General features: G+C 39.6%; 2 protein-coding genes across 2 annotated transcripts; one reads left to right on the top strand and one right to left on the bottom strand.

The window, feature by feature from the left end:
• Positions 1-1329: 1329 nt before the first annotated feature.
• Positions 1330-4268, top strand: LOC145465575 (uncharacterized). Its single transcript, XM_081449349.1, has one exon. The coding sequence runs from the start codon at positions 1963-1965 to the stop codon at positions 2830-2832; it is 870 nt and encodes a 289-aa protein (XP_081305475.1). The 5' UTR covers positions 1330-1962; the 3' UTR covers positions 2833-4268.
• A 2071-nt stretch (positions 4269-6339) lies between these two features.
• LOC145466325 (uncharacterized) lies at positions 6340-27015 on the bottom strand. The gene is made up of 18 exons (XM_081450025.1): positions 26881-27015; positions 19080-19343; positions 16874-18263; positions 16514-16610; positions 16275-16368; positions 15732-15859; positions 14976-15055; positions 14406-14522; positions 14050-14098; positions 13760-13889; positions 13226-13342; positions 12417-12441; positions 12240-12283; positions 11894-11972; positions 11630-11730; positions 11428-11493; positions 9461-9517; positions 6340-9062 (listed from the first exon to the last, which is right to left on the bottom strand). Exons 1-18 carry the CDS (start codon positions 26953-26955, stop codon positions 8976-8978), a joined length of 3000 nt encoding a protein of 999 aa, XP_081306151.1. The 5' UTR covers positions 26956-27015; the 3' UTR covers positions 6340-8975.
• Positions 27016-27226: the final 211 nt, after the last annotated feature.

The following is a 27226-nucleotide window of genomic DNA, read 5'->3' as shown; positions in this document are numbered from 1 at the left end:
TGCCTGTTCGTCATATCAGTCTTTATTGCCGACAGTTTGGCTCCAAAATTTCTTCAACGCCATCAAAGTCAACAACACGTAAATGTCTTACGCTATAATCTAAGAATATTCACAATAATATTTTCAGCCTAAAGTCGGCAGAAAAATAAGAATATTTAGCCTGGGCCGGAAAACAATATTCTTATTTAATATAGAAGAGTGCAAATCTCTAATATATCATACAATATCCCGTATTTTCTCGTTTAAAGACCGCCGGTGTTTACTTTTAGCTCGGTGGACCCGGCGATTGTTGACTCCTACAGTTTATTTGAGCTCTGTATTTAATACGCAACTATAAAACCTGGCATTTATACAGCTTTGTTTTTACTTAAGCGTTTTCGATTTAAGTCACTACTTTTGTGTCGTCGATAAAAAGAGTAATTCTTAATATTCTTGTCAACACCAGGCTGCTAAAAGCCTGAAATTTATAGAATGGAAAAACCCCCACCGAACATTCTCGGTCTTCCTAGACTTGAAAGTAATTTTTTCTGTGTTTTGTGTGAATAAAAACCAATTAAAGCTGAACTGACATCACTCTTTTAACGCTTGTGATTGAACAGTTCAGAAGTTGTCATTTTTACAGGAAAAAAAAAACATTTTACGCCAGTCAGCCTAGAGAATGGATGGTCACCAGCTAGTCTAAAACATTTTAAGTTCATCAAACAAAGTTGTTTCGTTATTGTTTTATTAATGCATTTCTACTTTGGCAGATTAATTTATTTTCCAACTCTTGACTTCATCTTGACAGCATGACAATATGATATAAAAGATGTTTTCCTGTTTGCCTGAAGAAGAAATATTCTCTCTACAGCAGACAGGAAAAGTGCCTAAGAATCAATATTAAAACGAATCCGAGGACAAATCGAAGGTCACCGACAACATGTTTTTAGGCATATCGCTTGGTACTGAAAATGAGAAGACACTGCCATGTCTCGCGTAAAGCGTGCAGAAGAAAAGTAAGGCAATAAAGGTGTAAACAGCACCATACAGCTTCAAGTTCGGATGTCCCCTGCAAAGTATGTAGATGACGTTCGCGAGTAGAATATTTTCAATTTTGACATGAGTCGGACAATAAACTTCGAGGTGGGCCCGGACAAACGGCAGTAAAATTCGTCACCTGTTTGAGTTTCAATTCTTTTTGCACCACGTGCCCGATGTTAATTTGCCTTTTGTCATGTTTCTTATTTTGAACCTACTGTATCAGAACAAAGAATATGCCAACCAATCTTTGCACATGCATGAAAAATGACGTTTACGTTTTGTGTTTGGTTCGGCAAATTTTGAATAGAATAATTCCGCCTTCTCTGGTCTAAATTATCATGAAAAGAAAATAGTGCTGAAATGTTGTTTCGTTTTTCAAAGACTTAATAGTTTTCTATTTATTTAAGGAAAATGATAAAGAGTTTGTCCTGCCTGACAAGAACGACACGGAATCTGCTTCCATGGGATAAATGCTTCCAATTTTTTTTAAGGATTCGGTTTTCGTCGTCTTTCTGTTTATTAGTGTTTATTTTTGTGAACTACGTATGAGATAAAGTAGAAAGTCTTTCACGTATGGAATCGACTTTATGAAGAGTGCTACTATTTTAGGTCGACCCACGCTGTCATATTCCAAACTGTGTACCTCCTCGAATCCGATCCCTCGGACTAGACAAGCGTTTGAATAAAAGCAACCAAAAACTATTTTTATTTCGGCGACTTACCGCGGACAGCTGGCAGAAGGCTGTTTGCTCCGGATGACGATTTGAATAGATTGCCCAGACAAGGAAAATAGCTTTGTTTTGTTCGGGCGCTTTTGATTGGCAGAATTTGCAGTAAGCTGGCTTTTTAAAAATCTTCTTCAATTTGCCATGATTACATAGTCCGCAACTTACGTATTCTTCAAGTTTTGATCAAAAGGCAGACATTTTTCACGAGGCAAGAATGGGTTGTAGTCCTTCTCACGCGGTTATTATTAATCAATCGCCGACACAAGAGACGATATGTTTGCAACCGCGAATTTACATGGTTTCGGAATCGACTTTGTGTCTTTTACAAGACGTTGGAGAATTGAGAGTTTACCACGTCGACGAGCGAAATCCTGAAACCGCCATCGAGAGATTTCGCGACGCACAAGACCAGCTTCAAAATCCTCTTTCATTTCATCCTCAGCTTCGCAGCGCACGGCGGGAGCGACTCAACACCATCGATTTGCAAGCGGCCGGGCCATCAAGCGCTTCAAGCGAAACGGAGGAAAACGTTCGGGTTAGAATCGAAGTCGTCGAGGAACAAACAGAACAATGCGATGATGTTGATGATCTCCACAGTGACAGTAGCGGTAAAGTTTGCGACAATGATGCGCTACAAACAACAGAAATACCCGAATCGCCAAATGCGCACTCCGTGACTGTTGAAGTTTACAGTTACAAACAAAGCTCAGATGGACTACAGGAGGAACATGAGGTAAAGGACAATTTAAGTGACGAGGAAAAGAATTTCGAGCAGGTTAACGTGGAAAGCTCTGCTTCTTCAGTTGCTGTGGTAGCAACACAACAAAATCAAACATCTGATGAACAATGCGAAACCAGTGAAATAGATGACGAGGATGCCATAGATAGCCGCGATACACTGAAAGATGCCACTCTCGCCTGGTCAGAAACTACGGATGAAGCAAAGCAGAGGATAGAAAATGGAGCGAATCAAAGCTCAGAGACAGATCAAGCTGTTTTTACAAGAATCGTAAGTGAAACGACCCCGCGGGGAAAAGAATCGACAAGTCAAGAACTCGAGCTGTCGGAAAATATTGACGATTGATTTATTTCGCTTAAACGATATTTATGGAAAGAACCCACTAGAAAGCGGGAGAAGAAAACTGAAAATTTACAAGCAACTGTAAGCAATACCCCAATACCAATTTGATGTTGCTCACTTTGCCAGTAGGTCGTTTAGAGTATTGCTCTACAAAAAAAAAAAAAAAAAAAAAAAAAAAAAAAATATATGAAATACACATCAACTCATTCAATGGTTGAAAAACACTGTAAAGCCCGTTGAATTTTATTGCATTAATATTGAGCATTTTTCTACGAGAACTTCGCGATTTTATGAATTTTAACAAGCGGCGGGCCGCACGTAAGCGAATATATTTTCCTGACTTGTTATAATTCGCTGGTATAAGTTTACGGAAACATTTAACTCACTACGTCGTTTACATTGCAAATGGCTTTTAAGCGATAATCGTCCATTTACGCAAATCTAGGGCCACTGGGAACGATGCGTAGTTTTCGCTACTTCCTTACTTGCTTATCACGCACAAATGATTTGCTTTTCGAGTTCTTTTTGCAGGTACATTAGCTTGATACGTCGCTTAAATTACCTTTAGCCATCAAGGTGCATTAACTAACTAACGAGGTCTTTCTCCTGTTATTTGCCTGTTGTATGCGTGATCGATGTAGAATAACAAAAATATTTCATGCATTACTGAGCGGTAAAACGAACGAGCAATTTCGTCGATTGAAACAATTTAAATGTACTTTAAGGGTAATTTTCAGCCTTTTATGACAAAGCTCTTCAAGCAACCAAATTAGCTTTGGCCGGCTTTAAATCTTGTTTGCAAGCATTTTAAAATTTTGGTCACAAAGCGAGAAGAACTGTTGATAGCTGAATATGTAATTATCACGGATTTTTTTTCTTTCAGGAAAATTCCATTTCGAGCTTTTACAGTTTTTCGTTTTAACTAAACTACTGTTTTTCTTGGTTGCATTGTAAAGGTAATAACGATATTGGTTTGTTATCGGATGTAATTTCATCGAATGTTGTGGTTTTTTAGGACAAATTCAAGCATTTACAGCTGCTCTTTACCCAAATCGTCGCACAGTCATTTGCATTTTAACGTATATTTTTTCTTTTGGTTCTTTTGGCAATATTTATTCACATATACACAACTTCGGCCGTGGAAAAGATGTGGTTGCAGCCATCCCAATTTGCTCAGTTCACAGTTCGAAGTGCGTTTCCTAATCAATTTTAAAACCACTGCAAGAAATGATGCAAGCCTTGAAAAGTAAATAAAATGCGAGATCTTTGTTAAGTGACCCAGCTCGAGAGATGACATCGCCATTGCATTCGACCCTTACATTGCCTGTCTTAATAAAAACGGAAACGTTAATGGAAGAGATAACTTGTAAAAATCTAACAATAAAAACTATCTGTTGTCGCTGAATGAGTTCGCAAATGTCAGCAAGCTCGGTAAATGAGGGATTTCTTCATGTATTGGCTTCCCGCAGGAGCCATAATCGGGGACGGAGACCGTAAGCGCGCGCCATTTCAAGTATTGGGGTTGTCCCCATGATATATATGGGTTATTGACCAAGTGTGAGGTCAAGATGGCTGGATATTGGCCAAGTTCTTTTTTTGCGTGTTTATGGACCGAGACGGAGTCGAGGTCCATAAACTCGCAAAAAAAGAACGAGGCCAATATCCAGCCATCTTGGCCGAACAAGCTTGGTCAATAAAGGATTTATTATATGGCTTTCGGGGAAATTTTTCTCGCGGGACACGGCGGGTAGTCCCGAGCGGGCAAGATAGCTCCATCTTGCCCGCTCGGGTAGCCAATCACAGCGCAGGATTTGATTCATCTTGCCCGCTCGCGGAGCTAGCTATATAATAAGGGACAATAATTCTATTTTTAGAACAAATTGCGCCATCGCCTGCGGCACACGCGCGTACATGCTGCGAGGATTTTTGCGGATGTCGCGCGGGGGAAATGGCGTCCGAAATTCCCGAAATGTTTCAAGTTTTTGCCCCACAACTCAACGCGTTTACGTCTGTTGGAATTTTGCTTAAGTATTTTCGTCGTAAGCTGCTCCAGTTTGATTGAAGTAAGACAGTGTCGAATTTAGGTATGTTCCGCTGTAAGCTTATATATATCGCTGACCAAGTTGTGTTCCGACTGATGCTTCTTTTACATGAGCTGTACATTACTCCACTTTAAATTTCACATATGTTGAAGATTAACAGCTTTTCCATTACACAGCAAAAAGCTAGCTGGATATAATTAGATATAGCAGAGCTCCAGGACTTCATAGTTTCATAGCTCCTCTTGCCACACGCTTGCGAGGAATTTGTCAGTCTATCGCGACGGAAAAGTAAAACACAATAATTGCTAGTTTGAGTTTGGCTTGAATTGTAAGCAACGCTTGATGTTTCATCGAGGCTTAATAACTTTACGTCCGTAGATACTGCTCAGTTTTATTCGTGTAAAAATCCAGTAAAGTCTCTGTTGTCGATGAATGAGAGCGCCCGCCGATGCGTGTTTTGTGCAGTCAGTAAACATGACAAATTGTATTTCCGCCGCACTTTCGTGTGAAAGCGTACATCGAACTCAAACAATAGCTCTATAGTTTTTAAATATGTTTAAGATTGATAAATGTTTCAGAACATATTAAAAGCTAAGCTGAAAATATGTGAATAGAGCAGAAACAATCAGCAAAGTTACGATGACGCTTTCTTTAATCAACTTGGAATAACGATTTCGATTTTGTTGATCGAGTTATCAAAACTCCTTGTCTATTTTCATTTCCGCAGTGTAAAACTTCACTATGCTTATGTTGAAGAAACACACATGATGTTAGTAGCCTTTTTAACATTCGTGAAATTTGTTGCAGCATCTCAGCACAAAAGATAACGAAAGAAATCTTTGTCAAGATTTGTTGACAATTGAAAACAACGACTCGGACTTGAAAGTGCACGAGCTGCACTATGCAAATGAGCTAATTGTACGCGTCAGACTTTCCTTTCAAAAACCTATGCAAACTCACCAAACAAGCAGAGACAATAAGAAACCATCAAAACAGGTTTTGGTTATGATTAAACATTGTCTGAGAAACTCACAAATTAACTCGATACCAGAGTAGAGAGTTTTCTTGCTATATTCTTAAGCATACGCGTAAGCTTACAACTAGCGTGAGCAGATCTTATTATTCATCCCCAGCGCGAGGTTGAAGTCTTGTTTTCGACCCTGAAAAACCCACCTTTTCCGTTAGCTCAGAGCATAAAACTACATATAAGCGCCCTGGTTCGTATTCCCTGCCTTATTCCCTGCCATCGCTGTGAAAAATACGCAAAAGAATCTCTCAACTCTCACCATTTGATCACACAACGTGACAACATCCACGCGAGAGCCCCAGACACGTGCGTGAATCCGCGCGGATATATGACGTCAGGATGGCGCAATTTGTTCTAAAAATAGAAAAATTGTCCCATATCATAGGTGCGCGCGAATCCCGAGACTTACGGTCTCCGTCCCCGATTATGGCTCCTGCTTCCCGCTGTCATTCTGTCAGTAGAAAAAATGAGAAAATCAGATGAAACAATCATTGACAGAAAGCATAATTTTAAATCAACGTCCTCTCGAGAACTACAAGACCGTTATCTTGATAAACCGCTCACTAGTTTCTGCACGTAAACGAGAGTATACTTTGCCCACGCATTTCCCCCAAACTAAACTTGAGTTTGTTAAGTTAAGAAGAAATCCAGCAGAAGGTCGAGTAACAAGTGGGCAAAAACTTTATTTACAACGTATCGCAAACTTCTGTGTAACTGTTTTAAGCTATTGTTGATATATTCCTAACATTAAACCCCTTCGTCTTTGGTGTAGCCTACGTGAAGCTGTAGCCACTCCCCGAGGAAAAAGGTTTTTCGTCGGGAAGGTGGGTACGGCTACACGTAGGTTATCTTTGGTGCGATTGAACCAATGGGCATGAGCCTTTGTTCCTGATGACTAGCGGCAGGACACATTTGCCCATAGATACGTGGTGTAATAATCATACAATGGAGTTCAGCAACCGGCAGGGCTGATGGTTCTCACGCTATAAAGAAACTGACGGGGACTTTTTTTCAAAACCAGACAAATATTTTGTTTTTAAATTCTACTTTATTGGCCGCGGTTCAGCACCACGTACTGATCACGTGAATGTCACATGATCGTTTCATTTTTGTTTAGCGATTTTCTTAAAACAAAACTCGATCACGATTGCTGAATATTGCTGATTGGGGTTATCTGTCACGCTTGCTGCACGAGTGACAGGATGAAACTTTATAGTCGGGGCAGCTTTGGAAATAGCTGGAATGAGTGTATAATAATTTAAACAGAAACACATCAAAGGGTTACATGAAAGTGACTGCCCACACATCAAATGTTAGTGTAACATTTTAGATCAATATATGTGATATCTCCGAATCAGGGACTGAGGGGGGAGTTTTTTTAAACGCTTGAGTAAGCCAAAAAACAAGCACCTATCGGTTCAACACTTACGCTGAATGCAAAATAGTTCTTATTTTGTTAGCTGAAGCAAATTGTGAAACTAGTCTGTACAATATCGCTCATAGTAATAAGACTACAAAATCGTTTGCAGATAAACATTACAAACTCTATACAATAAACTGTCTATCAATATGTCAAAAATGAGTAACGTTGATTGTAAAACAACGAACATTCTAAAAGTTTCTTCTTGACCGACTAACAGATGATTTCTAGTCCGTACTGCGCACTCTCAAGAGTTTGTTTGCGTTTTTTTGTATCGTTTCGTTTACGACATCACAAAATGTAAACATTTAGCAACTACTTACATGAAGTAAATTCAAAGTTTCAAAACAACCGCCATTATGGATGCGAAGCGGTCGAAGCTTCATGCTTCGTTAACGTTCTTTCTTATATCACTTGATGAAACAACTTCGCAGCTGTAAAAAGCAATGAAGCTGTTGGAAAAAGAATTTGACAGGCTTCAAAGATAAGGTATGTGGTTCGTAACGAATAACATCGATTCACATTTTATCGAGTGAGACCAATATAATGTTTATAAACATTGGGTGCTGAGACTGCGCAATACGGACTGGAAATCATCTTTAAAGCCAGTAGCGATATTACTAGTTCCCAGCTCCCAGAGAACCAGTTTACCGCTAAAAAGTAAAGATGGCCGAAATAATGTAGAAACAAGTTCTGTTCAACAAATAAACTGCAGAGTTGTCAAAAGCCCATCTTACCAATCTAAAAATCAGATCTATCTTATCCCACGCATGCAAATAGATATAGAACTACCATGTATTTACAATACTTCACTATGATCACGCTAATGATTTACATGCTCATGAAAACTGTAAAGCTTATCCTTTGGACTATTTTCGTGAGTGGAAGTTTAGTTCCACTGAATGAGAAAGGAAACCAGCATATTTACAAAGTTAATGTTATTTTGGCGGCAAATCCAGCTGCAGCGAACGGTGAACCCTAGTCGGTTGCAAACGCGCGTTGCAAAGCGCGAGAAATTCAATCAGGGGCTCGTTTCTCGAAGGTCCCGAAAAGTTTTCGCACCCGGAAAGCCGGAGCAAAATCTCAAACCTTATCATTCCAGAACTGTTTTATTTACATATTCTTAATATGACCGGAAGTTCCCTTCATACAAGAAATTTCAGGCGTAAACACCTTTCTGTTTTTTACAGATTATCTAAAAATGGCTTTACGGGCCCGAAAAGTTTTCGGGGCTTTCGAGAAACAGGCTCCAGGGTTGGTCTGGGCTTTGATTCTGATTGGCCAAAAGACAATAAGATCGCGCGAGTTTCCCAGTTTTAACCAACTGTAAAAATGAGAAAAGACAGGAAAGCAAAACAAGCTCCCAGCTGTTCAGCTGTGAAATCACGATAAAAGAGCTCTATCTGTACAAGAATTATTCAACTCTTCAGTTGTTAATTTTTTTTCGTATTTATATTAAGGAACTTTTTCCCCTTCAAATTTTTGTATCCAAGCCAAATTGGCTTAAAGATCTGTCCACGATAAACTACCGCTTCATCGTCGATGCTACATCATTTTCTTTTTCCCTACTCCCAATTAAAGCTAAGAATAATCTAATAAATACTAAAAGTACAATAAATGATTGACGTTTTGCGACCGCAGCATGTGAGTCACGTGACTACGTGTGAGTTACTGATCGACCCCTGCTCGGTTCTTCTACGTCGCTGGTCCTGCGTTTCTTGAATTTGGTAGCCGTCGCTCTTATCTGAGAAAAAAAAAAACCCAGAAGGGATAAGAATAAGAATAAGAATACAAAAGGTTAGGCCATTGATCGAGACAACTCAAACTCGATCGAAACTACAGAGAAAATAGTCTTATTTGGCACTGTTTATTATACCACTCGAGTTCTTTAATTTTCGGGGATGGAATCTGAGCTAATGACTCCTCTGACAAATGAAAGCTACATTGAACAGTATTGTCATGCAGTCCTGTTTATTTTGCTGTAGAGTTTGGTTATGCGGATGACGCCCTAGTGTGGACAATTGAAATGAAACATGCTTAGCAGTGCGGTGGAGTGGAATTTTTTTTCTCTGAGAAAAAAAAAATATATTCGCCCTATCTACATCATGATAATAAATATTGATTAACATAACCACAACAAACCTGTTTGAGATGCTCAGCATTACGGAATGTCCGTTTGGCTAGGTTGACCTGTTCGGCCTTAAAATAAACAATAACATAACGTTTTAGGTATTGTCTTATAAAGCAGCAAAAAGTCGCCAGTGGTTTCACGATGAAACGGCATTTGATCAGTTTCGTTCTCTGACGAGGCTACCATACTCAAGCTCAAGCTATCCAGTTACGAAATTTTATTTAAATCTCATTTCCAGAATCAAAAGTGACGAATTAATTCCTTTTTAAAACACTACCGGTTTACATAATCAACCATTCCTGTTTTAAATCAATATTTCATAGAGTTGAGATTAAAGGTCTTTTTATATCTTGATCGCCACTTTAGGAATGAGAAGAAGTCTGAGGCGAGTATTATCTCGCAGTGACTTGTGGGACCGTTTCTGGACAAAATAGAGGTTCTCATCTTTTGTTTTGTCCCTAGAATAGGTTCCAGAAGCCACCACGAGATGATACTCGCCTCAGATTTCGCTTCGTTTCCAAAGTGGCGACATTTTGTTTCATTCAATATTTTAATGGTTATGTTCAGTGATATGTTTATCGGGTGTTTATTATTCCCTCCACTGTTAAAAAAAAATCAAAATTATATAAAATAGAAAAATTCAGCAGCATGTAAAAAGGAAATAGTAAGTCACCTTGGAGCTTATTTCAATTGAGTGTCGTAAAACCAAAACCAAAGGAATCACTCTGGCCAATCGAAAAAAAAACACAGACAATCCAGCAAACCAATCAAAGTTCAATGTAAATACATGCAGCTGGCGCAAAGCGCGGGAAAACGTGTACGAGCGAGTCATGATTGGTTTTGGTTTTACTTCTGATTGGATGAAAAAGCGGCGCGTTTTTTTTAAAGCCAGTCACTTAGCGTGGTTATGCAAACCCAAAGCAATTGCGTTTAGATCTACTTTTTGACATTTAGGACAAACCTGCTCTACTATTGTTACAAATTAAAACAAGGTGTAATGCAATTCTTTTTAAAACAATTAAACACTTCAACAGAAATTATAATTTAATTTGATCGAGAAATTAATGTCAAAAATTATTGGTCAAAATGTTTGTTAACCGCAAATACTCTTATTTGATTAATTAAGTTTTGTTACCTAATTATTTACCAGTATATGTTTGTGTTTATTTGAGCTACCTTAGTTATCAACAATAGTTTCTCGTTAGCATCCAAAGTCTCTCCCGTATCAGGCTAGAGATAAGAGCAATGTTAGTTCATTGTTAGTGAAAGCATTAGCGCTCTGATTGGGTAAAGCAATGATACAAAGTGCGATTAAATGAGTTGATAAGTGTTAAACGCCATGTTGAATGAGCACGCGACTGTATAGGAACGAGAGGTGAACACATGACCAATGAATGCACAAGAACAGTGTGACAAATAAGGGACTAATAGGCCCTTTGCACGATCCGGTCACATGGTACGGAATTAATTATGCTGGGACGCAAGTTACACAGTGGGACTTTCAAAACAAAGGAAAGTCGGGCTGGACTGATACGAGTTCCTTTGTTTTGGAAATCCCACCGTGTAACTTGTGTCCCAGCATAATTAAATCCGTACCATGTGACCGGATCGTGCAAAGGGCCTATTCGCGACCGTATCACGTAAAGCTGGAGAGAAATGCTGAGAGAAATTAGAAACATTAGTGCATTGGGATAATTTTGAAAGGGTACTTAGATTGAAAACTATTAACAAAATGTTAGTGAAAGTACGTCAACCAAAGCAGGAAAAGTTTAAATAATAAAAATGTAACGAAATAAATGTGCATCATATAATTAAATCCGTTAGAATTAAATCTGGCGCAAAGAGGTGTAAGTAGCTGTATTACTATGTAACCAGTGTGAGGGACAATAAAAAAAAAAAATAAAAAAAATAACAATAATAAAATACTCGGCGCAAACATGTACAAAGACAAAATGCATTAGAATACGAAGCTTCATACCTTCCAAAAGTTCTTGAAAACCTCTAGGAAATTTCCCCAAATGCCGAAAAATAATGGCGGGGTAACCTAAAAGAGAAATTTGTAAAGAAAGTTACACCGACAACAGCAAAGCGTGAATTGTACGAGAAAAACAGAGTTTATTCCGGACCCAGATCTCCAACGGGCAAGCAGTGAGATCTGAGTACGAGAAAAACATACTCACCTCCTCTCCTTCGCCAGTATACTGGAAATAATCCACCACTTCCTTGAAATCTTCCGTCGTTGCTTGAACCTTTTTTTGTAAGCGAGAAAGCTCCTTTTCCCCTGGAATGGATAAAAATGGTGAAAGTGTAAGGTGATTTTCCAAAAGGATGAACAATTTAGCCAGAAACCAGCTCAGTTGTTGATAAACGTCATAAGGGTAGCGGGGTCTGCTTTGTTCAGAAATATCAAAACTGCTGCTGAAAGGCAAAAATGATGTGCTCACCTGTTTGCAAATATTCTTTCACAAAACTTTCAAACGGCTCTCGGTGTTCTGGATTATCTCCTACAAGTACCATTTCGGACTGCAACAGAAAGAAGTCTCCTAGTTAACTATTTTTAAATTTCAGTGATGTTACCAAGGCCCTGAAGGGGTAAAACGGAAAGTGGGAGTCGCCTGTTTTTTTTTTTTTTTTTTTCACTGGGAAAATGGGATTTGTGTCACAGGGACTGAGAATCACCAAACAAAAAAATGGGAATGAAATTGGGATTTGGACACAAAAAAGCTGAGAAAAATGAACAAAAAGGTTTTAGGTTGCTAACTGTAAACGAACTGCTGAAAACCAACTCACCTTGGCCTTACAGGTTGCTAACGATATCTTAGCTTCAGCGAGTTCTGAAATAAAAAGAGCAAAGAAGATGAGATTTCGAACCCAATGAGGAACAAAAACATCAAACTTTTGGAAGAAGAAATGATGGAGTAATCGTAAAGGTTTAAACATACCATCACAAAGAAAAAACAAAATTACCTGCTTTGATATCCTTGAATGAAACCTGTGAAAGAGAGAAATTATTTTAGCTTATCACTCTTGTAGGAAGTCCCCTAGGAACTAATGGTTGCAATTCTACTCCCTTAAGTACATTACTGGGAGCAGAGGTGGTGCAGTGACGGGGGCGCTCTCCTCCTGCCAATGTAGCCTGGGTTCGAATCCTGGACCAGGCGTTAGTAGTGGGTTGAGTTTGGATTTCGTCCTAGCCCGAAGGTTTTTCTCCGGGTTTTCCGTTTTTTTGCCCTACACAAAAAACCAACTCTCCAACTTCTCATTCGATCTTGATGCACATAAACATTTTTAGTGTCTCGTAGATAAATAAAAATTTCATTTATTTTTACCCTACGTAGTGGTTTGAGATATTGGGTGGCATAGCAAGAGGTCTACTATAAGCAGGGAGAGACCACAATCTGCGCACATGATGGTAAGATTGAATTGTTATCGTCTATTCACAATAGTCTACAAAGAGCCCAGTTTGACCATACTTCGCTCGATGAAAGCATATTTCTTCTAAATTGTACACTAGCTCCAATTTCCCTGGATATAACTAACATTAAATATACTGTGGTATTTACAACAAAAATACGTGATGGAGTCTGACTTCATAGAAATGTGAGAGCAGGATTTCGTCTAGTGAATATCCTTGTTATTCAGCAGCTAGTCGTGTTGATGCCAGGTGTAACTGGCTCAAAACTGAATAAAACGCTTTTAAAGGGAAAAAACCGTTAGATCCTGTTGACGAATAAGGAACTTAATTATGTGCATAAATCAAAATTAAATTAATTTACCTGAGCAGCAGCGAGGATGGAGTAGGGGTCTGGTAGGTTAAAGTCTCCTCTCGCGCCTCCATGTCTCTTGTCACAATAGACTTGCACGAGGTATTTCATAAGATTCGACTCATTGTCCTGAAGCAAAATTAACAATAAAATAAGGTAACTGAATTTTGTCGGCTTCCCAATTGAAATGGACGAATGGGGAACGTCTTTTCACTTGATATCGAAGTGACTACTTTGGTTAAAAAAGTAGCGACAAGGGAAAAATCCCGGGGGCGGAACTCCGATATAAAAAGGACGAAGATGTTCTTCAGAAATTTTGAAAAGAACCCCGAAGAGTTACCGAGATCCTGTTTTTTGGGTGTGGCTTGAATTTTTTTTTTCTGCTGTGGACCTTTTGAGGCTGAACAGTGAACACCCTAAGAGGCACACCGGTCCTTTATAGGAGTCTCCCTTCCCCCCCGCGGTGGAAAATGTGGTCGGTTTAAGTAAATCAAGGCGCATTTATGTGACATTAATCGTACATCTATTCTCGCAGTCTTTACCCACCTGTGTTTTGACATCTCTAATTTTATTAAGAACGCTCAACTGGAACCCGTCTGCTTGTCCTCTGTTCGTGCCTCCATTCATGAAGTTTCCAAGAGTCAGGATTATGGACAAAACAAATGACAAGTCGTCGCTGAAATAATAAAAAAAACTCTAAATGAAAAAAATATGTTGTTTGCATTGGCCTACTAGAAGTCTTATGGCCATCCAGATCGTTAGTAGTGTTACTGATACAAATTGTTAACCAAATCATCTGGCCATCAGTCTGTTTTGTTAGTGACCGGGGTACTTACTTTGTGCGAAGCAAACTGCTAGCCTCGCATATGGCAGATAATCTTCTGTCTAAAGAGAAGAAAAGAAAAAAGTAATTAATTAGTAATAAATAAGTAATCAATTAGTCATTAATCAATTGATCAATTAGCCGATTCCCTCTCCCATCGTCTCCTTGCATTCGGCTGCACTCACAAGAAGATACAGAATACACGTAGTTCCAAGACCACAACTGCGCACTGACGTTTGACGCTAAAGTAAACAAACACACGTTCGTACCCCAGGGGTAAAGATCAAACCAAGGTGCAACGACTGTTCCAGCCCTATCCCTTCGCCCTTTTAAGTTACACTGTATTCTTATACATAGGCATGGCCTTACCAATGGCCGTTAAGGTTTCCTTGAATTTATTTCTGGTTAGCCAGCACTCCAGTCGTTCTGCAAAGTGATCCATCTTATGTATTTGAAGTAAGAATTCCTCTGGTTTGTCTAGGGGAACTGAAAACAAAAAACCAAGCAGAGAACACAAAGAAGATGAGTTAAGCTCCGAGACGCAAAAGCGAATAAGTATAAATCAGTCATACAAGTTTATTAGTTGGATCTTCTATTTGAAAACTATTTTCCACTTAACAAATAGATACCATGTTGCCGTGCGTTTGTTCAGATCATAGATCACGGATAACGTGAAAATGTGGTAAGAACAAAAAAGGTGGCACACGAAACGATAGCCGCGAGTGTCACTGACGTTCTTACCACAGTTTAACGTCTTTTGTGATCTTTTACGGAACAGACGCACGGCAACATGGCATCTATTTGTTTTATGTAATAAAGAAACTAACCTCTATCCTCCGGTAGATCATAAGTAAAACCTAATCGAAATGCGAGAAGAAATTTCTGCCTGCTTTGCGCACAATTACGAAAGAGAAATTAACATAGTTTACCAAGACTTACCGTTTGGATTATCTTGTTGATATTTTGTAATCATTTCGATTTCATCTGCTTTTGGGCGAATGTCGTACAAAGCTTTCAATCTGCAGGTGAAACGTATAAGATGCCCTTGTAAAAAATTCAAAAGCACAAAAGTACTTTGGTGTGAAAATGAATAATTTAATACCGAACATAGTTTCATGTGACAAATGGGTGGGACATTGGAAATTTCTGACGCTGAAAATCAAGTCTGTGCTTAAAACAGGAAGCTGCGGCTTTACCAAGTTGATTTTGGTGTCTAAAGTCAAAACTTGAAGACTTAGCTAAACATGTATTCACTAATTAAGGGCATTTGTGCGTTACGGGTCCCTTAGAAACAAGATGTCTGTGGCTACCAAGAATGAAAATGTATACATAAGTGTGGATTGAAAAGCCATGAACAGCAGTTACGGTGTTGCTGAACCTGGTGGGAAGAATGCTAAATTTCATGATCATCCTTAAAAGGTACCAATTCCAAAATCTTCAATTGATGAGTGATTAACGCTTGCTGACCAAGAATCAAATTTTAAATTACAGACGAGAGATTTGCGGTTAACTGCTACTTGAATGCATAGCGGCGTTGTGGAAATTTGAAATGGAATGGCCAGATTGGTACTAGAAAAGGTCAGAGTTTTGTACCTTTTTTTATCACGAGCGTGCATCACCGCTAGTACCGTATTGAAACATGGAATGAGGGTGATATCCTTGTGGGAATGTGACACGTTATGTATGTTGCCTTACCCGTCCATGTCAATGACAGAGGTATCCATTTTGTAGACGGCGTCTCTGATGTCCTCCAGTTGACAGCTCAGGCTGCTCATGATAATACCAATAGTCTGAGATCGGCCATTATCAAGCAGCTTGGCGGCCTAGAAACGAGCAAGATACACCAAGAATCAGAATACTACAAGGTAGGTAAGTGATTGATAACAAGGTTAAGTTTGCATCGGGCGGCGTGTCCGCCCATCCCGCTACGGCCTATTCCAGTTTGCCGTGAAGCATCAAACGAGCAGGGGTATTGTTACTCCACCCTGGGTAGAATGCTAGTTCATTGGAGAGTTTCCCCCCTGTATTTAGTTTGCCGATATCCATTTATGCACCTGAGTAGAGAGAAGCATTGTAACAGTGTTGCGTTGCTCACGAACACAAGGCAATTACTCAAGCCGGATCGTCAAAGCGGAGTCTACCGCGTTAACCATTAGGCCAGCGCACCTCCCTTAGTCAAGAAATTAGACAAGGTACAGATGTTAAGACCAAGACAAAGTTTTGACGATGAACACTTACATGTGGACCTTTTGAATGTGAGAAGTGGCTATCATCTTTAAGAGTGCTCCTCCTATCACACTTAGACTTCTTTTTGCCTTTGCGTCCAAACAACCTGTACAGAAAATAGACAATTGTTCTGTTCAAGTCCTCTCTTATTCTGGCATCTGGAAAGTTATGAACCTTTTCTCTGATGCATTCTGACGCATTCACACACACTGCATCTAACTCGCAACAGAAAAAACAAATAAACGCCATACTTTTGGAACTCTTTTCTGTTAAAATCCATCTCCGTCACGTGTTTCCAAATGATGTTCTTGGGTTTGTTGTTGTTTAGGTCACCACCATCTTGTTCATCTGAAACAAACACAAAAACAGGATTCCAATACCAAGCTAAGCTTTTAGAATTGTCATGTCTTCATACTTGAGTCCAAAGAAGACTGCAAACTGTGATCAAGTCTAATTTCTCTGATGTGCTCGTCTCATATAAGAATCCCCTCGTGCTTCCCATGTAGTAAGGGTTTTTTTCCGAGAAATCTACAATAGAGCATGTCGCAGGTAATCTAGTTGTTTAATTCTCAGGCAAGACGATATAAAAACAAACTATTTAAAAAACCAACCTGATATTAATATTCTTGTCCAAAACAGTGGTTTCATTTCCACATCTGGTTTGATGGCAGCTTTCGTCGGCTTGGCTCCTCCTGCCAGGCGACGTGCGCCAGGACCCATTGGAGGTGGCGGAGGTGGCGGTCCGCCACTAGGAAGAGGGGGAGGTGGTGGAGGAGGACTCATTGCCCCAGGGGGTGGTGGAGGTGGTGGAGCAGGGGGAGCAGGGGGCCCTGTTGGAGCTGGAGGAGGAGGAGGCGGTGGTGGTGGTGGAGGTGACAAACTGGACACGGAACTTGATCTAGAGAGATCTGAAGATGTTTCACTCCCTGCTGTTCCTTCAGAGTTTGTCATTTCTTTTGCTTGTTCAATTTGATGTTTCATCTCCTTTATCGTTTCTTGGTATTTAGTTATCTCTGCTACATGCTCGGCCTTGATTCGTTCGATTTCTTTTTTAAGGAATTCCGCGGTTTCTTTGTCCGATTCTACTGTCGTATGTTGATTAACTTTTGCTGCCTTAGTAGAAGAATCTCTTGCTGTAACCACTTCACTTTTCTTCCCATCATCGACACCACTGACTATTTTGATCGGTGAACTTTTTAGCACCTTAGTAGGAGCCCTCTCTTCCACTTCTTTGTGATTAATAAATGGCGAAGCTTTTATAGATGGCGTAATTATATCAGCCTTTTTACCAGTATTTTCCTCCTCATTGGTCTTCTCGGGAACGCCCTCGGGACCAATCTTTCTTCCCTGAACAATTACCGGAGCTTTAGCCACGTAGGACTGCGTGGCGGGCTTCAACTGGGTGACTTTTCCTTCTTGTACGGCTTTTTTCAAGGGAACCACTTCTCCGTTTTGATGGGCGATCGGTTTAGCTATGTCAGTAACTAAACCAGATTGAGCCTGTTGAATCTGTGGGGCCTTGTGCACAGACCGCTGTGGCGTTGACGACTGTTTGGAATCATCAGTCACAGAACCGGTTTGAACCAGTTTAACCTGCGGAGTCTTGTGGAATGACCGCTGAGTGGATGATGATGGTTTAGAATCGGTTTTGGAATTTTCTGTTTTCGCTTGATCATTACCGCTTTTTCTGTCAGTGCTAATCATGTTGGAATGCCCATCTGTTTCTGTTTTCTCTTCCTTCTTATCTTCGCAATTGCTATCCTGCATATTTTGAGTACTAAATGATTGATCCCGTTCAAGAAGGGCTGCTAATCCTCTGGAGAGAGATTTAGTCGCATTTGTCTTCTTGTCGGTGTCTGCATCTTCGGAGACCTTATTTGGAGTAGCGCGTGAAAGAGTGTTAATTTCCCTCCTGGGTACCCCTCCTGGTCTGGCTGTTTTCTTCAAGTTAGGAGTTACCCAAGCCGGTTTAGCTTCTTCTTTTTGCGTTTTGTTGAAGCGCTGTAAGAACAAATTACAGTAAACAGGAATTCTAAGCGTGCACTCCCTACATAATGTTTTATGTTTTTCCTTGGACACCATTTCAGTCTTTGAAGGTTTTCAAGGAGGTTTGAGACCTGACAAAATGTCTATCATTAAGCAGAAATAAACGGGTTAGAGCGTGGGTGAGAAATCAACTTATTCTTGCTCAGAAACTGACGTTGTAAAGATATGTAAGCGCCTACGAGGAACATCACAAAAATAGCCAGAAAATTATGTACCGTTTTTTGCGAATCACGGTACTCTTATCCAATCAAAGAAACAACAGTCACTCCAAATGGTGTCACGCTAGGTTGAAACTGAATGGTCATGCGGAAGTGTCACATGACCGAATAACAATTTGCTTGTTTCTAACGATTATTAAAGAAAAAAAACGTTTTAAAAAACGTTGTAACCTTCTGGTTTGTCATCAACGCGATCACTTCTGCATACAACCATAGAGTTCGCAAGACACACAATGCGGGTTCCGTTTACTTAAAAGCAGATTAAAAAGATTAAAAAGTTGTTAAAATTTCAATCCCCCATTTGAGGTGCATTTTTAACAGGTCAGCTTCTAAAGTTAAAATTTGCGATAAGTCACCCGGTTTGAGACTTGCCAGTAGTCAGCAATGAATAAAATGACACTAATAACACTTTGACACTAATCTGGATTATCCTGACAGGCTGGCGTTTTATGGGCATGGGAGGGGTGCGGTGCACGGATAGGGGAGGGGGTGGTGTCATGGTCAATCAGAGCCTGCTTATTATAATATGATTACAACGTAATAAAGATGTCACCTGTGTTCTTGAATTGACGGTGGTCGCCATGTTGTTGGGTGATTGCGAGTTTTCTGTCCAATAAAACAATTGTGAACCGTCCTCAAACAGTCGAGATCTGCCAATGCTTTTGATAAATCCTTCTTTGAGGACGCCCTGGAGAAGCTCTGTCGCCTGTTCTCGAGTGGAATATCTTTCTGGCGATTTTTCTACTACCCTGTCAACCAAACTTGATCCTTCAAACACCTTCTCGTAAGTGTTACCTCCCCAAGTCTTTGGGAATACCTTAAGCAAAGAAGAAGAGTGTGATTAGAAAATGCCGGATAGTCAGTGATTTGCTCACAAAATGAAACTTTCGTTGGCGCAATCGTGTAAGCGAACACGTAAACAAGACATTGACATACTGTGTACTTGACTTTAGGTTCACCTGCAATGAGAGCTTTTCTATCCCAACATTGCACCATTTCATCTATTTTAAGGCCTGGCGAAATTCGATCTTCGCCAGACTGATTTGACAAAATACGCACTGTGACGGACAAAAATACACGGCTGTGTGTTTCTCGACCCAGACAAACTACTCTGCTAGGATCGAAAGGTCGACAAGTTGGAAACAGGAAACATCACTTCCTCTTTCACGGCCTGCCTGGAACTCGAAGCGTATATCTGCTAACCGGGTCGACAAAAAGACGACATCAAAAAGGCTTCCGTGATTGGCCCAAAAAACTTCAACTGACACTGAGTAGCACATTCCGTTCTTTATGCCATTGACAAGCATTTCTTTTTAAAATCTCCTGGCCTCATGCTTACTTCAATATTGCACGTCGACTGATCCTTGGGTTTTTATATCTAAGTCTTCTCAACTTGAGCAAACTTGAGTCCCGAAACACGCGTGAAAAGCGAGCGGTCTGCTCCCAGTTTCGTTCTCGAGAAAAAGAGAAAAAGAAAGTGGAACTTTATCTTCTACACCGGGATGGTTATAATTGGCCGGTAAATAACTTGAAAGCTAATGAACTAGAAACATTTTCGGCAAATGAAAAGAGATTGGAAATTTTGAACTCACTTAACTTTCCGCCAAAGAACTCTGAAAATTCCATGTTTTGACCGAAGTTGGTTTATCTTTGGGGTCGGCAACAACAGTCCAGCTGATATATGCTTAATAATTTTTTTTGTCATCTGATTAACACAGAGACCACCTCGAAGGTTGTTTTTCCGATATTCCTTCGTGAAAAGAAAGATATCGATCCAAAGAAACATCTGGAGATAACGCCTTAAAATCAGTTGAGCACAAAACTAAAAGTGTTCAAGTTGAAAATTAGGCCTGTACAAGAACTGATCTACCCTACGAACAGACACCTGAAAGCCTGTAAACATGGTAAAGATCACAGGGTTACATTTTCAACTCTATATACGTTAGGAGTAGCAATAAGTCATAAATCCTGAGAAAGTTTGATAATTTCAAGTGGTCCGTTCTTTCAGAGAGTTGATGAATTTAACTGAACAAAAATATCCATAGAGACGAGGAAACCTCGTGGTGGTCTACTTGAAGTGACAAGTAACCACAGCGGAAAGGTTTTCCTGTCTGCCAATATTGCACCAGTTATATAATATTGAGATATTCAATCAAATGGCTTCATGGACAATATTGATATCATTCTATTAATTTAAGCCGAGATAGTTATCAGCGCAAGTGCCAACAAAAAAAAAAATCTGAAAATAGGCTAACCTCAAAATTCTTGAGAGGAAAAACATGTTTACTTTGAAAGCCTTCGTTTGTTGTAAAAGACTCCATCTTTTGAGAATCCTCCTCTTTTTAAGTAAACATTGTGAAGGACATAAATAAATATTAACTGATTTACCAAATCTTAATGTCCATATATGCGCATATACTGGACATGCTCTCAAATCTGGGCCGCTATGTGGTTTTAAACATTCATAGTTTATTTTTACGTTACTCAAGCTCTTAAAACATTGAAATGTAAACTCAAATTATCATCAAAAAGAAACCGATCGATAATTCAGGTAAAACACACACTGAACGATAAATAACTCGACTTTTTAAACTTGTATCAACTTGAAGTAACAAATTACAGCGAAGACCTATAAAGATAATTGTACGAGCTAAAGTTGACATAACCATTTCCCTGCGCAGTGATAACGTACGCAATGATAAAAATAAACTACCGGATTTGCTTGAATAAATTTCGTTCAAAGCCTGAAGAGAGCATGAGTATTAGATAACAGCTGGCGACTTCCATCGGAGTGTAGCCTCGGTTTAATTTGACGTAAGGTGGCTGACTTCGGCAGTGTGTTGTAAGAAGTTGATCAGACCGTCTGATCGCCGCTTAGCTAACATAGAGACAAAGTAAACAAGCTTCACCGACAGAGCTAATGCGTCCCTGACGAAAAGACATTTCTGAATGTCCGAGAAAGGTACACCGATTTACAGACAATGGGATATTGCATTTGGCCATGCCGAAACTAGATTTCGCGATAAAAATAGATACTTGTTTCTTTGTATCAGAAAACCTGGGATCTTATCAGAGTAGAAGATTTCCAGCTTTAGAAATATGATGAATATACGAGTTAAAAATATCACAACAACAACAACAAAAAAGCAAAATATTGTGCTTTTTCAGCCTGAGGACACGTCGAGGGGCAGACAGACAGACACTGACAGACAGACAGGCAATCGAAATGGGAAGAAACCGAAATCTGCATGCCACCTAAATACAACAACTATGTTTTAGCGATTCTGAAAGTGACGAGGATCAAACCAGGAATTAAAAATAGCATCTTGCACACAAAGTCAAGAAGTGACAATATTGACAGTGTTATGAAAACTCAACCAAACCTGCGTGACGTTAAAAACCTGTCTGCTTCTATATTAGGCTACACCTCCTTTAAACTGGATGGGATACCCAATGAGTGATATATTAAAGAAAACAGGGCTATTCAAATCTTGTTGGACAAGCTCTAATGCAGAATTGTAAACGTTCGGAAGCTACATCCGAAAAATTCAGTAACATAAGAACTTTAAGACCAAAGAAAGGTAGAGTAAAGGAAAAAATTATGCAAAGCTTGAATTGAAACGAAAGCACTCCGCTTACTTCATCAAAATTCCAAAGGGCATTGCTCGCTCGCGAATTGAGCAGAATGCATTTGCGATCGATTTAAAAAGCCTCAATGGTCCGTTTTCTAATCAAGACATATTACCTTAATACCTTATTTCCTTGCTTGTTAAATTTCTTTAGTTGCAGCTGAATCCTTTAGCGATGTGATGCTTCGTTGAACACAGAACCCTTCGGCTTTGTTACTGTTGGTACGTACACTTGATATGAAAGACTTCAATGTTCACTGGCAAAGAAGGAGGGGTTAAACAGCTGTCCGGATTACAGCGCGCGCGTGACCTTTTTACGTAGATCCTCTGAAATTCCTGATCATTATAGAGCTTATGCCTCAAAACGCCAAGTCACAAATCGCGCCGGCTTCCTACAATTTCCTCTAAAGTCACTGCTATATTTCTTTTCAGTTTATGGCGCAAGTAAACATTTGTGGTCTTTTATCTACCTTTTGTTATTGAAGCCCCTCACGTCAATAAAAGATGTTAAGTTTACGTCATCAACATGATTCATGGAGAGCAATATCCAAAGCCTTTAATCAACGTATCTCTCCTTTTGATCCAAATAAGATGTTTTAAAGCAGACATGAACGTGAGCGAAATATCCCAGTTTGTAATATTATATTTAGATTAGATATCTTTGCGCTACGTCCGGAAGTCAGCTACCCAAATTGTTCGCATTCCTGTAATTTTTTTTTCCACAGACAGTTCGAACGACAAGCGTGGGTTTCTTCTCAAAATAAAAGTCAAATGTGTAATCCCTGAAGTTTGAAAATAGCTTAAGTTAAAATCAAGCGATTAAAACAGAATTTACTTCGGATCAGGTCAGTTTCACCAAATCAACAAGGCCGCGAATCAGCTAACTTGTTAAAAAAGAAAAAAAATCCCAGCCCGTGATCGAAACTGCAAGATTTGCTTACTAAGTAGCCATGCTAGTTTATGTCTGTGCTGTAATCGGAAGAAAAGCTATTTTTATAGTTTCTCTTGACGTGCAATTGAAACAACATTGTGACAGTGAAAATAACGATGCGATAAAAGCAGCCACGAGTGATATTGGTCACGTCAAGTGTACCCACCTGGATAGCGTGGGCTAAATATATATCTTTCTACGTACAGGAACACCGGGGGAAAAAATCGCGGGAGTATTTATCTGATCACCGCTATTGAGAAATCGGACGTTTCTAGAAAAGGACGTTGGTTTCGGAAGGATGCGCGAGGGGTGGAACCGAGTCTACGGGCACCGCAAAGAGGCCAAAGAGAAGAAAATTGAGCAGAACTGCACGCAATCACGCAAGGCATTCAGTTCTGAATTAATTTTAATTGAATAAAGATGTGAAAACACCACGACAGCTGAGAACTCAACACGGATCGAAACGGTCAGAGAAATTAACCCTTGCTTAATTAGTATCCATTTTCTCTTAATATCATCTAATGCATTGCCAACGGGCTGGTGTTGAGAATACGGAAAATAGTCAAGTGATGCATTGATGCGCAAAAGAATTTCTTTGATGTCTACTTTCTAAGCCAAGCCTTCGCTATCTAAAACTTCAAAGGCTCGAGCCGAACTGATATGGCTGGCCTTGTACATCAAAACTCAGTACTTGGGAGGGGGAAAGGTCTGGGAAGGGGGCGATCAGGAAAATTTTCCGCGTCCTTTCAGCCATCAGTTACAATTTCAGCCCATTCCTCAGTAAACTTTGTAGGTGTCAGAACTCAGCTATCAGCAAAAAAATTCTCGTCACCGATTGTAAACTTTTAGTTAAACCCCATTCACACTCGACAGGGGAAAGCAAATTTTTCCAACTCAAGGCCAAAAATGGCTGTCGTGTTGCCGTTTTTTGCTTTTACACGATGATTTCACGAGTGACATCGCTGAAAGATGCTCTATTGAAAGATCTGGTGAGGAAATAACCCAACATGGAAAAGAAAAAGAAGGAAAACAACGACCTAGCATTTATGATGATTTCGATGTACATGCGACATCATGCGTAAACGGGACAGTCAGAGGTCACATTCATTACAGATGTATTCCACAGTGGGTTTGTAGGGGATATCTGTCAAAGCGGATAAGTTAGACTTCACAATTTAAGTCTAAACCGATTAAAATATCCTGTGCTCTGTAATCCTAACAGAGCTGAGGCCCTCAACAAAACAAAGAGAACATAGAAGTTACCCTTATATTTTAATTTGTGTTTTCAATTTCGTTTATTTTCAATCGCTGCTCATGTTTGGTGGGCGCGCAAATTTAAATGACTAAGAAACATTGACGTCAGTGTTTTGTAAACAGGAAATGTCTCTAATGTTTGGCATGACTGGTTAAAACGCGTTACTAATGGCATCCGGCAAGAAATAGTTGCATTGTAGTCCCAATTAATTGAATCTGTTCACGACATCTGCTTATATTTACGAAGTGAACGGAGAAATCCATTAACGTGGAACAGCGCTGTGTCTGTGTATTTTGTTTGTCCAATTATATCCCCGACCGACTGGCATCACTGTCAAGGTTACCATGGTTACCATGCACCTGACTGGGTCCCAGTCCCGTGGATGAGAACAACGACTGATTTCTTACAACACTCCTGGAGAAAATGGGAAGGGAGGGGGAGGTGGGGAGATTGTGCTCTTTGAGTCTCAACCTCAAACTCCATGTATCACATTAATCTTCCAGTTGAGACAGGATCAGGTCGAACAGAAACGGGTTCTCTGAAAACGAATAGTAATAAACTTCCGACCGGATTCCCGTTTCACGACTACGAAATTTTAACCCCGTTCTCACAGTTTGAACAAGATTACCCAAAATGCTAGCTAATTCAATACTGAACAAATTCTCATTATTAAGTGGGAGTTATATTGTTTTATGAAATGCGTATTTATGAAATTGAGTGATAGTCAAGGACGGAAGTTCAAAGGTCTATCAATTAGTAAGATTACAAATGTCTAGTTTTAATTCTTCATTTAAACTTCATTTTGCCCTGTTTGTATCAAATCCAATAGTCCCTCTCCATTTCTCGTTGTTCATAATTAAACGTCTTAAAAATTACTCCAAAAATTCTTAAATTTTCATGAGTCCTCCCTACTCTAACCCTGTGAAGGCATTTGTAGATTGCATGAAATTTTCAAAGAGATATCGAAAAAATACATTTCGTGTTTAAAAGCGGCTCCTTCCTTTAAAGCGGCAAGTGTAAAGAATTAAAAATAGAGCTTAAACCATTAACTGACGAGACGTCCTGCCAATAACCCTTTTAAAGTTTCTATTGTGGTGCACTGAGGCGGTGATGTTACCACGAGTAAAACAATATAGATATAGGAAGTCAGAGATCTAAACTAAGGAGTGGACCATTTGATTTTTGAGGGGTGGGGGGGGGGGGAGGGGGGCGGTGGTTAGGTGACTAAAAAATATATATATATCCTTCAAGTATATTTGTACCAAAAAGAACACGTGCACACGACCAGTGAGCAGAAACAAAAGACATTACATGGAGAAAAAATATCAAGCCAGAGATGATACACGCGTTCTGAGAAGAAAAAAAATTAAATACCAAATCATCCACCCCTCCCCCCATCATTGAAAAGTAAAATGAAAAAAGACTGGCAGATGTTGTCAAACACTGCCTTGTGTTTTCGAAAAATCGATTAAAACAATATCAGTTTACTCAGTCTTCAGAAATTCATCATATTTTGGGTATGCACTGGGTGTAAGTTAGGGTACTTAGTCAATTTTGACACTGTTTTGACCAGAAATACAGCAGCAGAAACTCTTTGGTAGCCGGCCACTTTAGATTTCATTAATTCTGCGGTTAGTTTCGATATTAATGAGGTTCGCAACACGGGGCCGCTTAGTAAACATTTGGAGCCTCTGACTAAGTGGCCAGCAATAATTTCCTCCTCAACGTTTCGATATTAAGTGATGCATGTTAATCGTGAGAAAACAGAAAAAGCGAGTGATCACAAACGGGAAATCGTCTTATAAAATAGGTCAATTCTCCAAACAAATCCTATACAAGATATGTCTTGAGACCAGTAAAAAGAAAATTCATTTGCAGACGCTGTCAAAGAGTGCCAACGACGTAACCAAGAGCAGCAGAAATGTCACGCCATGGATTTCAAAAAAAGCGAAAATTAACATACACGCGACGGTGACCTACGTCAATCCACGGTACTTAATTTGCTACTTTATACATACTTTTTGAGGAAATAAATCTTTTTCTTAATTAAATTCTGCCTCTTCAAATTTGTGCGGATGCTTCACTGACATTACCTGTAAAGTTACAGTCATATGGATTTTTGCAGCGGAGGTGTGAAGGAAGAGTAGTTTACTCCAGCAAACAATAGAAGAAACGTTTTTTTCAGCGGGAGATTTCATTCTTGTGAATAGATCATACGTGTTTGTATGCGGCATGTGCGCGCAGAGTTTCCTAAAAATCCTCAACAGTTTCAACTGATAAAACACCTTGAATCGATTCTCTTATTTTCCGAACGTGAAGAGCTTCGAACGTTAAAGAAGGAAATGGAAAGCGTCACAGTTATTGGTGATTGACTTCTCTGACCGCTGTGTGTCCAAAATTATGCAGAGCGCCCTTAATAAAAGTTGCTTTCGTAGCTTCACTTGCAGGTGTTTTGTGAGCAATAAAAGCAACCAGTTATTTTCTCTTGAAAAGTTGTATATTAAAAAAAACTTTATCTGGCGGAAAATTCTCTACTCACCGTCGTTGACGCGAAGGCACTCCAAACCAGCTCAGCGTCTTCGGCCGACAAGATACTTCTTAACTGTTTCTGCATTTGAGTGGCTTTTAATGTCAGAATACAATTATTCTAGAAAAGTCACTCTGTCATGAAAACAATTCAGTAAGTTATTTATGGCCTGGGGGCCATTGAAGAGGTCACAAAGTTGTGTGTTTTGTCTGTTCTGTATTCGATCTCCAAAGTCTTGAAATATTTAATTCGATACTTGTACTCTCGATAAAGAATTGACCTCACGTTCCCTCCCTTCGTCTCGCATACAAGCCGAGTAAAAACATCACCAAACATCTGTTCCACTTTATTCTGTAAA

This window comes from Orbicella franksi, chromosome 13 (assembly GCF_964199315.1).
Source record: "Orbicella franksi chromosome 13, jaOrbFran1.1, whole genome shotgun sequence".
NCBI classification, from domain to species: domain Eukaryota; kingdom Metazoa; phylum Cnidaria; class Anthozoa; order Scleractinia; family Merulinidae; genus Orbicella; species Orbicella franksi.
Note: the sequence above shows the minus strand (reverse complement) of the source record. Positions and strands in the feature narration are given on the sequence as shown.

Excerpts from the sequence above, each read along its gene's own strand:
- LOC145465575 (XM_081449349.1), top strand. The coding sequence starts at position 1,963 with ATGGGTTGTAGTCCTTCTCACGCGGTTATTATTAATCAATCGCCGACA.
- LOC145466325 (XM_081450025.1), bottom strand. The coding sequence starts at position 26,955 with ATGCAGAAACAGTTAAGAAGTATCTTGTCGGCCGAAGACGCTGAGCTG. Across the intron at positions 14,523-14,975 it reads TCAACAAGATAATCCAAACG|TTCCCCTAGACAAACCAGAG; the intron begins GTAAGTCTTGGT and ends TTTTGTTTTCAG. Across the intron at positions 13,890-14,049 it reads AGCAGTTTGCTTCGCACAAA|CGACGACTTGTCATTTGTTT; the intron begins GTAAGTACCCCG and ends TTATTATTTCAG.